Source organism: Athene cunicularia (genome assembly GCF_003259725.1).
Source record: "Athene cunicularia isolate RWA chromosome 3 unlocalized genomic scaffold, athCun1 chr3_part1, whole genome shotgun sequence".
In the NCBI taxonomy this organism is placed as follows: Eukaryota; Metazoa; Chordata; class Aves; order Strigiformes; family Strigidae; genus Athene; species Athene cunicularia.
The window spans coordinates 108,303,424-108,315,462 of NW_020799097.1; the positions used below are offsets into that span (position 1 = coordinate 108,303,424).

Below are 12,039 nucleotides of genomic sequence, written 5' to 3' on the forward strand. Positions count from 1 at the left end.
GTGATTTAAAGGATTCTTTTCATTATTTTACATTATACTGCTTTCGTGCACATAGTGAGCCTGCTGACCTTGGTTTCTTTGGAAAGCAGGCTTTTCATCCTGGTGTTCCTGGGTGCCAGGAGAAGGAGAAATGCTTTCCTTCAACCATTGCCACATATAAAAAAGGCTAAAGCAAGTGATCCCTAGGATCTAAGGCTGGTTTAAAGTAATTCAGAATATCCTGCACTACATAGGCAGTCCTTCATGACTCTACTTTATAATGACAGTTACTTCAGTAATAGTTTTGTTTGGAAGAAATGGGGTATGTTCTTTACCCATAACAAACCAAGCTAGAAAGGGAGTCCAGGTAGCCCTTATCCTGGCAGCTGGGATTATCTTGTTTGAGCATCACTCTGAGCTGTGCCTTTATCTTCCTGCCATAGACATACTGTAATAAATGATGTTACACAAGATAGCTGTAGTACTTGAAATAAACACTCCAGTAAAATTCCTACAGCAGATATCTTTGGAAAGGATGGTTGTTGGACACAGGACAGCATCTCTGCCTTGGCTGAGATGGGGCTTTTATCTTTTTATTTTTCTATGAGAATAAGAAATGTATTTTTAAGAGAAAACTGAGATTCTTCCCTAATAGTCTGAATTTAGCAACCACTCCCCAAGTTTGTAATACTCTTCTCTCAATCAAAAGCTGGAAGGATCTGGTAAATCTTGTGTAAATTAATTTGTAAAACCACAATGATTGTGAAACGTGTCCTGAAGCAGACAAAAAATGAGTAAGGGGCCACCTTATGCCCAAGTAGCAAAAGATTATAGACATGATAATCTTGTATCATAACAACAGATCTGCATTAATAAAAGATAGAGTTGTGCTCTCTTGCTAGCAGATTAATCTCGTACTGTAAACAAAGAAAAGATAATTAACTGATGGTGTGGTTTGCTTTTTTTCTTTTCCAAGGTTCAGATCATCCACACAGCCTGTCTTACAAACTGGAACTTGGATCAGACCAGGAAATACCATCTGACTGGTATCCATTTGCTACCGTCCAGTTTGTCGTTCATGATACCTGTGCCTCAGGAACAGAAGTCAAGTCTCTGGGCATAGAGAGCGATCTGCAGCCTCAGAAACATGTGGTTCAGAAAGCTTTTTACAACTGCCAGGTATTTTCAGGGCTATATTTTCAGTGTTTTCCTCCTCTCCTTCCTCCCCACTCCCTCATACAGTATTTGCAAAGTGAACGTGCTTTGTATTCCAAATGTAGCTTGCATGTACTTGTGATAACAACTTTGAGCAAAAGAGTCATTAAAAAATAATTCCTTTTCTGATCAAAGATGATGCCGAAAAACAGAACTGCAAATGCAGTGTTGTTAGTTGAGCTATTTTTGGGACTAGAGGTTTTGAAATCTGTTGGGTCTGGAAATGTTTTGATTCTGTCTCAAAGATTTTATTTGTGCCATTGCTGCAGTTCACACTTTCACTGCCCAATTATTTGCTAATTCTACCTGCTTTTTTGTTTTCTAACTACAGGTTGAAATTGAAAAGAAGTGGATTAGGCTTGATGGAGAAGATCCAGATAAGGCTGGCAATTGCCTAATGCAGTAAAAGAGGACAGGAGGCACTGTCATATGATATTAGTAGGAATCAATTTACATAGGAAATTCTATTGTTAGAAGAAGCGCAGTGACCTAGTTTAGGATAAACATGGTAATTGAATTTTTCTTTTTTTTAGTGCTTTTTGAGTTTGATTCTGAAAATCATTACTCAGTTTGACTGGCCTGCATTCAAGTAAACTTCCTGTCATGGGAATACTGGTATGAGTAAGGTCTCCTTATAAAGAGTTACAGGATGTGAGCACTTAATTGACTGTAATATATTATTTTCCTGTTGTGTATCTATGACTTAGGAATGATCTCATACTCCATATTGAAACTTAATGGCATTACTCAAAGAGTTCATGTCGCTTGGACATATAATATTCAGCAATAAAAACTGCCAGAGTGCTTATGTGAAGACCAGCATCTGTGTAAGGTCCAGCAGGACCAATTACATTTTTTAGTGGTGTTTGAAAACTTAAGTCCCTCATGTTTCTGCTCCCCTCGATATACGTGAACAGAGCAAGTTGTAATATTATTCTTGACAAGAGCCTCAATTAATGAGTTGGAAACTGGGTGATTTCATTGGTAAAATGGGAAAAGTTCCTCTGCAATAATATTCTTCATTTTTCTGTGGCTGTGAGTGTTTCCTCCCCAGCACTTTATAGGTTCACTCAAAGTAACCTCTTGGGCAAAAAAACATATGGCAGATGTGTTTGAAATTTCTGTGCCAGCGTTAGACAAATCTTTTTCACTACTGCAGCAAGTGAGACAAGGGGCAGATCCTCAGCAAGCGTAAATCAGTCCAGGCCCATTTCATTGGATGAAGCTTTGAGAATTTGCACCAGTAGAGGGTTTTTCCCACAGACTGAATAAGTGGCTGGTTGCTGCCATTTGCTCTGGGTCTCCTTTAGGATGCAAGTTCCAGATGTTGGTTAGGAAACTGCAGGAGTTGTTGCTTTGAGTAACTTTTAAGACAATCTTTCCATGCCTGGGAAGGAAGATGTTTTCATGCTACTGGTTCTAAAGGCGTTTTCTGTGGGGAAACAATGCAGGAACGGACTATCACAAGAGAAGTGAAGCTGTGATGCTTCAGCAGGCAGCTGGAGCTGTTAATCCCGTATCAGTGTGTTAACTATGTTTTCAACAAACCATTGGCATTTAGGGAAACGTTTTAATGCTTCCCCTCAGCCATTATCCTGTTTGTGATTTTCTGCATTTTTTTTTTTTTTTTTTTTTCCTCCTGCAGTTTTCCTAAAATTATCCTTACTTCAAACTGAAATTACTGGAGAACAAAAATATAGTAATGCACTAAGTCTCACTTTATATTTTGTCACAGCTTGTAACTGTTTATATGAACACTGTGTAAAAATACAGATAAATGTTATTCCCCAAAAGTAGAAATATGTGGGATATGCACTGAGAAAATTACCAGTCTGAGGAAACAGAAGGCCATAATGTGAACCTAGTTCATCACAATAAACTTTTCCCCCCATTTGGAAGCTGGGAATGAAATGGGTAATAGATTCTATAGTAGGTCCTGAGGGCAGGTTTTTTATGGGTATTGTGTTGCCAAAGCCCCAAATAGACTATTATGGTATTTTGGCTTCTCTATATATCCCTTTTTATTAGCAGATTATATTATTATAAATCTAAGCAAGCATTTGAGTGTAGTAGTGATCCAAATATGTCTCAGCTGTTGCATCTTCCATCACTGTTTTGACTTGAGAAGCCATTAGCACCTTAAAGTCAAGTTTGGTTTGTTTTATTTATATTTAATTTTGTTTTATATACTTCTCAGCTGAACTAAGGGGCACAGTGTGCGTTAGGGCAAAGTGATTATACTTAGCATCACAGCAGAGCTCTGGAGTTCACTGAAGTCCATGGTTATACTAGAGCTTCAATATCTATTAACCTCTTTGCTCAGTAAGGTAGAGGAAGCAAAATATATGTTGCAGATACCTGCACTAACCTTTGTCTGAGGCCGACTTATTTTGGTTGGCATTAATACAGCCAATTCAGTAAATCTGTTAGCAGTGGTTACTGCCGAAAGCCTGTCTTGCCCAACTGGCCCCTGTTTTTCTCTATTTAAGAAGGAGGGACAGCCAGGCTGTTCTGGGACTCTTTCACCTTAGGTTCCCCATTTGCAGCACTCATCTCCTGGACATTTGGTACCTGGTGGTGTTACAAGTCCTGCAGAAGCAATGGTCAGGTGTCTGCTGTATCTCAGGATGTGTTTAAGAAGCCCGTGTAGTGTTGGCCCATCAAGATATGAGCTACTGTTTTGAATGGCTGAAGTGATGAACAGCCACATTGCAAGTCATTTTTCCTGCTAGTGAGCCTGGATTGTATCTGGTATGGTGCAAATGATCTTTCAGCCTTACTGAACTCATTAACAAAAGAAGGTCAAGCTACAGCTTTATCTATGTTGCACACCCTTAGATTTCCATCTGAGGCCTGCAAGACTCACCATTAACTTTAATCGGAATTGGATCAGGATCACAGGGAATTAATTCCACAGAAATATTGCCACACTGAAATAAAGTTACTCTGTTTACTGCGTGGCTTTCAGTTTAAACTTGACAATTAGTGCAGCCTAAGGCTGAATAATTACCCTGTTCAGTGTCAAATTGATGTTTGTATGCCTTGCTGTCAGAATATTTAAACATAGGTTGCAGTTTAGTGAAAGTTTGGGTAGCCTGACTTTTTTGCCCCCCATCACATTCTTTCTATTGTAACATGCCAAAGCAGAAACACCCTGGTTTCCCATTTCTTCTGCATTTTTGGATGTCCTTGAGTATAACCTACTGAACAGATATTCTTAATGTTTAAGACTCATTTGCTAATATTTTTGATTAATATTACAGCAGATGACAATGAGTACACATACTGGCTTTGATTCTTTAGAAATCTGGGCCGTAAGTAGTCTAACTAATTTTGGGAGGGGAATGGAGATGAGGAACAGTTGCTATAAGCTGTTGTGATGCTCAGTGTCCAGCTAGCTGAAGGTTTGGAGCTTTAAATAACCGATGAGGTACACTGGCATCCTGTGAGGAAACAGGTTTCCCATGTATCTGATCTTTGCTTCCCACAGCTAGCACCTGCAGTCACTGAAATGCTTCCAACTCTTTGGGTCCCTTAAGATGCTGACACTTCACTAGACATTTACTACAGGGCAGTATTTAGATATTATCTGTGTTTCCTTCACAAAGGACTGACAGGGTTTGGGATATTTTACATTTTAAACAGCAATCAATGAGAACAGCTATTTTTATAGTGTTTGCCTTATTTTCAAAGTGTCAGATTTGCTGAAACCAACAAATTTTATCTTTACATTCATCTTTCTCATACTAATTGTATTACTGTAGGTAAATGGTACTTGTTATAATTCTGGATTCAAACACCCATTGAAGTCAATGGAAGTCTTTTAACTGACAAAATGGAATCTGCATCAAAGTCTCTAAGAATAAACGAGAGGCAAAAAAAAAAAAAGAAGAAAGGAATAGTGGTAATGGGCAGAAAAAAACTCCACTGTAGAACATTCTTGATGCTAGTAGGTAAGCAACCTGCAATGCTTGCCTATTCCAACCAGAAAAGAGCACAAAAGAGAGGAAAAGAGGTATTATTGGGTGTGAAAGCTGAAGCTTTGCGATGAGTGGGAACGATGGTCTGGCTGCCCCTGTGTATCAGATCTTGAGAAATGAGGATGATGGTGCACTCCATTGAACATGATGCCAAGCCACTGCCATCATTATTCTCCTTGATTTTTATTCCTCTAGATTCGTATTAATTGTCCAAAAGTTCTTTACATCTGAAAACGTGTTTTCACATGTTGCTTTTAGTTGCATTTATTTTACTTGATGGACTTCTTAGCTGCAGTATTAGTGTCCAGACCTCTATTTTACATTTATTTGTCTTGTTGTTGACTAAACACAGTAACTAACTGTTGCAGTTAGTAGTTCTTAGCTATAATTTTGATAACTCTGAAGCAGTGCTGTTATTCTTAATAGAAAATATAATTTTATTTGGGTCTTTTGTCAGTATAAGTATAAACAGATCATACTGATAATCTTGTAATAACATTTTGTAGATTGCATATTGATTAAAAAAATAAAGTTGTATTTCAAACTAGCAGTTTCTCGTCCCCTCACTGGAAATTTATCAAGCTTGTTTTACATTTACTATAATTAACTGGTCGATCTCATATTGCAGTTTATTAGAAAGAGCAGTTCTACTCTGTGTGTGAGTGGGGACATCACTCCTCGTCTTAGATAAAGCTAGCTGCAGAAAGCTGAACAATGCACTATATGCCATTAATGATCATTTATGGCAGGCCCTTTTCCTGCCTTATTTACATAACAATAGTAAGCCAAAGAATACTGTGTTTTTTCCTATTGAGTACTTCCTCTCATCTCTCTGGGATATTTGAATATAATATAGCAACAACTGTTGAAGACTCACAAATTTCAAAGTCAGTTCTTCAAATGAGCTGTTACTAGGGAAATAGTGAAATTTCTGTGGGGAAATAAGGCAGAGGTTTGTGGGGCAGCATTCAAAGAATGGGCTTAAAGTACAAAATAACAGTGCCAACTGTCCTATGCTGCTGTCTCTGTAGCAAACTCATCAGCTATTCTGGGAAACACTGGGAAATACAGTTAACATTCATTTTCACTTCATCTGTGTTCTATCCTTCAGTGAGCACCTGCAAATGGAAAGCAGGTGACTAACAGAAGTATAGTCCCCTTCTGGAGCTTAAACAATTTGCAGTGTTTAAAAGTATCAGTGAACAATATGATTTAGGTACATGAAAAAGTAAGATGGTAAATTGCTAGAATACAAGTAAAAACATTTATTTTTGGGACAGTTGCTTTGTATGTGCTATGCCCAGTATGTGTTATTTTATAGCCCTGTTCTTTCCTTAGTAAAAACAACCTGTAATTTTTTACAATAACAGTCATAACATGTTGTAAGTGATGTTCATGCTCCCTGCTGAAGCCTTACTGATAGAAACAAATGAAGAATCGGCTCAAATTCTGCTCTGCCATCCCTCAAAACACAGCGTGGTATTTCTGGTTGTGGGTAGCTACAGTCTAGCATTGTATTGCATTGTGATGGCCGTTTCAGTATAATATAGAATAACTTTCACTTCCATTTCCGTATTCAACAACAAAAGTCTGATGGGGAAAAAATCAGAAGTGGCAACATGCTGGGAGCAGAAGAGACCCACAATGAGTGACTCGCAATGGAGGTAAGAGGAGGCAGAGGGTGAGCAGGGAGTTGGCAGAAGGAAATGGCAGCAGGCAGAGCTTGTTTGCAAGGGCTATGAAGAACTGCTACCTCTCTAAGTCAAGGTGAAAAGTTTACCTATAAAAGAGACTGAAATAGAAAAGCAGCGAGGAACCCATGCAGAGAAGAGCCTTCAAGGGAAGGTATTGAGAACAAAGTTGCAAATAGCTGTGTGTGTGTGTGTGGGGAATGAACTGAACGCTCTCCTGGGGTGGGGGGGAGGAAGAGTCAGGAGCAGCTGAAGAAGAGGTGACATGGGCAGGGCCATCGGAGACACAGCAAGGTAGCTGTGAGACCCATGGGACACAGTGCGAGGTGCCCTATCCAACCAAGCCAAGCCGGTGCCTGCCTGTGGCCTGCCATGGGCAGCACCAACGCCGTGCAGCTGGCCCTGCTTTCATACAGTACGTGCTGCCATTGCACCCCAAGCAGAACTTGTGCAGTCTGTCTGTAGCATCCCTGCCTCACATCTGTGCAACTGTCGGTAACAGTCACCTACCTCCCTGGATGGGAAGATCTCGTTCATGCAAGGGACCAGTGACACAGTTATGCTATAGGAGATGCAATGAAAATATCAAATAAAACCCAGCAGTGGAACAGGGAGGATTTAAAGCAAGAACTCAGGCATTAACCTGATGATACCCAGAGGTAAGCTACCGCTGTAACCTTGCTGGACTGCTCTCTAGGGAGGGACATCTGTCTTTCAAGTAATCTGTAATGTTGAGTAGATTTTACTGCCTACTGACACCAGGATTTAGATGACAGCTCATCTAAATCGGAGGGAGCCATCCACTGCCTGGAGAGAAAAGGTGAAAGGCTGTTTTAGCCCCCTTCACGGGAAGCTATTACTGAATATCTAATCATATCTGAATATCTAATGTCAAAAGGGGTGTGCAGGCAGATCTACACAAAAGTAGAACTGGGGGGAGGTGGGAAGACAGAGTGAAAAGGTTTGTACAGTCAAATATTAGGATAGTGGGAGCCACATTTGCTCAGAAAGGGAAGGTCAGGAAGATGACCTTGAGCAAATACTGGGGTCCTCATATAAATGTTTTCAAGACCCAGGTTGTCTGCATGCATCTGAGTTATTCTTCAGTAGAGTTAAATTGGTATCAATTAGGCAGTAAAAAGGAGACCCTGACTGCTAAGCTGTGCTTCAACCTGTCTCTCAAAGTCACTTGCTGGATGATTTCTGTGGTATGGCTGATGCTGCAAGACCCACTGCTGGTGAAAGGGGCTACTGTGGTTGCTCAGCTTTATTCCTCTCCAAATTGCCAAATGCAAAGTTAGACAGAGCAAACTGGCCTTGACCAAAACATGCTGCTCTGCTCTTATTTAACTTCACACTAAAACTGCTGGGCTTTTGCAGTTGTCTGCTCGACTATGAATTTCCAGCAGCTAATTCAAATAAGGAGAAATGATGGTTCTGGCATTTAGTCTGGCACTGCACCCTGCCTCTGTGTGGTTCTGCATGTCCCTGCAGCTAGTCCCTCTCCACTGGGGTGGGGGAGCCCAGGAGCAGGCAATTACAGACAGGTCAGGAGGGGGGGGGATTTCAATCACTGGTGAAGGGGGGTGAAACAAGATAGCAGGGAAGGGACTTAAGAGAGCCATGAGGGCAAAGACAGTAGATAAAAGAAGAGGGAGCTGGACTGAGGCTTTTCTTGGGGACACACGGCAGGAGGTTGGGGTTTCTCTGGGGAAAAAGGGTGCTACAGAACATCTGTATGTCACTTGCGGGGAAACAAGGCTGACAGCAAAGGAGGTGAGCGAACAGGAGACAAATGTTGAGCTGGGCACCGGCAGGCGTGTGGTAGAAAGCTGACAAGAATAAGGACAGTGAAGTGGCTGGTGGCTGCTGTTTTCCTTTGAGGCTTTCTCTCCACATAAGGCATATGTATCAGGGTGAGTATTTAGGAGCAGTAAGGCTTATTTCATCCTTAATTAGGCTTGCTAATACTACACAAGTCTCAGGGCTTATCAAGGAGCTGAGATATGCAGTACTGTTCAGTATATTCAATCCATCAGGACTGCCAATTTTATATAGCAGTTTGCACAGGTCAGAGCCCTTCTTACACCACCCAATGTTGTGAAAATTTGTCATTAAATTGAATTAAGGGACAGCTCTTTCTATGGTTTCTCTGATAAAGTGGTTTAAATCAGGTAGAAAAGGAGAGGCCCTTGAAGAAACAGGAGTCACACATGATAAATGAAAGAGGAATAAATCACAGGTCCCAGTGTTATCTGTCTCAGAACTCCGACAGAAATTATGGCGCTTATAACAAAATCACGCTGTTAATAAAATTGGTTATGAGACTAGAGTGCTGTATATCTATGAGTCAACAGCTAAAAACAAAGGGAGCATGTTAGAGAATATCTTTAAAATGAAATCACAGTTCTGTCCGTGTCAAGGCATCTCCATGAAGACTGCCTGCAATCTGCAGCCGGTTCCTCCTAAGAATGATTGCTTTTACTTGGAAAGAAGGGCAAGATGGTATTTGTAAAATACGACCTGAGAAAGAATTCTGCAGTCCGGCGGCTGAGTAGCCATGTTCCTCTACAGCAGCAATGCTGGATTTGAACAGAAGAGGGCATTCATCACCAAGCATCTGAGTTTGCTGAGGGCTCTCTGTTGCAAGAGGGAAGGCATTTGAAAATGGCATTTTTAAAAAAATGATTAATAAAGGTTCATCATCCAAAAATAAATCTTCTCTAGACATCATGTACCAAGAGGAGTATAAATAATTACAAATTAAAACCTGTCCAGTAAACGAATGTTTGAGGTGCCCTTAAGCAGCACTATCCCAAATGCTGACAAAACCCCTGAAAAATTAGGGGAGTTTGAACAGCATGCTAATCTTTTCAATAGCCTGACTTTTGAAACTCTTGCAAGCTGTTAAAGAGACCACAACGGGGAGAGCTGGATTGGAAGCTGATCCAAGACTGGTGAAACCTGGATGCTGCTCCGGACTGCCATTTGTGAGCTTAGGCAAGATATCTGGTGTGTCTGTACCTCAGTTTCTTCTCTTCAAAGTGGGGTTAAATGTTAAAATGTTAATCCAAAAGCATGAAAATCACTATAGGGTTGCGCTTTATACTGCAGGACACTGATGCTATGTTAAGATCACCAATATCAAAGCTAGCCAGTCAGTATGAGTAATGCTATTCAGTGATTTTAATATTTTTTTCTTGCTTAGAGAAGATGATTGAATTTTTTCAGAGTATACCAGGTTTTCATGCTGTTCAGTTGACACTGCTCACAGTGCTTGGATGAAAAGACACCTTCTCTAAGAATTTGTAAAAGAAATTTTAGAAAGTATGCTGCTAAACCTCAGATGAAAGCATAAGCGCCTTGGTTAGCAGGAAGCACTCTCTGCAACCTCCCTGTGCAGTTTGGAGAGTTGTATTCCCGGTTTTTACTTTCTCCTCAGTGATAGCTGCGTACTATCAAGTAGGCTTAGCCTGCTGTCCCTTGCATGAAGGGAGCTGACACGTTGACCTTCACAACTGGAGTGTGGACACGTTGACCTTGGCGACATGGAGTATGCCCACAGTGCCTTGTGCTGGAGGATGTGCTTGTATATGCAAATAGAGAAACACACAGTCATCCTGAAGTGCAGGTCAAAATTGTTTGCTTTGGACTGCAAATGTTCATGTGGACATAGCAAAAGTAACCCGACCACTATCTGAGACATCTGAGAAGTCCTTCCCAACCAAGCTTCCCAACCTCTCTTTCTTTTTGAAGTTAGGCATACAGATTGTTCCAATTTCAAGGCACGTTGTAATCCCTAGATAAACAAAGAGTGGTAGAAAGCAGGGAAATCATCTATAAATCTTTCTGCACTTCCACTTTTCTAAAACCGCTGTACAATATGCTGGCAGATAGATGGCTCTGCATCAAGTTTATCTGTCTGATGCGTGAGTCGCAGCCAGCTGCAGGATCACCATCTGCAACCTTCAGGGCCCAGCAAGATCCTGAAAGCGGCAACTTCTTCCTGCTATCTCTGCTAACACCACAGGACTAACCAGACAGGAGAATAATAATGACAGTCTTGGTATGCACTATCCCAGACAGTTTCAAATGAGCACTGTGTTTAAAAAAAATATATTTTATTATTTAAATCATTCTATAAGCATAGCAACATGGCTTGCCTTTTCCTTGTGATGATGCAGTGCATACAGAACAGCTGAATATGCAACTGCTGTTTAATTCAAGACCCAGACTCTGTCATTAAACATATTTTGTTGTAGAGCAAAATTACTTCAACGGCAAATTGCATTTGTCTCAGTCATGAAAATGCAACTTAAAATATTATTATGGATGTTGCTTCTTTTGTTGTTGTAGGTGTTAGGCTAGCTATATAATTAAGGGTCTGTCAGCATTTTCATTAAAATATTTTCATTTTTCAGGATGTGTAAGTCAGCCTTAAAAATTAAAGCTTAACGGGTGAGTCTCCTCTTCACAAGCCAAATAGCACTGTAAATACATAGCTAATGAAAAACAGAAAAAGAAATGAAGATGATGTTTCTAGGTTCTCAGAATTATCAGGGCAACACCAATCCACATACAGACAGGTGTATAAAGACCAAAGTATATATTCTCCTACATATATGAGATTAACAAACATTTTTCCAGATGAGTAACTGCTAAATTGGTAAATCTCTCTATTAACATAGAACAGATTGCTGCAAATGTAAGCAATAATTTGGGTAGTTGTACCAGATTGCTGCTACTTAACTGGTAGCTTCAGCTTTCTCCCTGTTTATGAGATAATAATGACTTCAGAGTTTATTAGAGTAAGATAAAATGCTTTTGTAGCCAGTTTTTTTAGGTATATTTTCACACCACAGGACAACTTGTGCTTCTCCACACAACGCCTCCTTTCCCCTGTGCTCACAAGGCTGAAGTTTCAGGCCGGATCCCAGGTCCGAAGGGCGCTCCGGGCCGCTGGGCGGCCTTGCACTTGGTGCAGCGGCGGGTCCCTCTTCTTGGTCTCGAGAACTGAACGAAGACACCCGGGTTTAGTACCCGGTGCCCGGTTACGGCCCAGCGTGTGGCGCCGCAGGGGGCGTTTCAGGGACCAGGAGGAAAGGAGGGAGCCCGCCGGCAGAGTAGGGCCGGGGCGGGGCCGGCGGCGGGCAAGGCCGCGTCGCCGTGGCAAC

General features: G+C 41.0%; 1 protein-coding gene across 1 annotated transcript in view; it reads left to right on the forward strand.

The window, feature by feature from the left end:
• LOC113477969 (stonin-1-like) overlaps window positions 1-12,039 on the forward strand; it is a 45,165-nt gene that overhangs the window by 18,154 nt on the left and 14,972 nt on the right. The window contains exon 3 of the mRNA XM_026844660.1: window positions 956-1,158. Coding sequence (XP_026700461.1) covers window positions 956-1,158 — 203 coding nt within the window. The remainder of the gene's footprint in view (window positions 1-955; window positions 1,159-12,039) is intronic.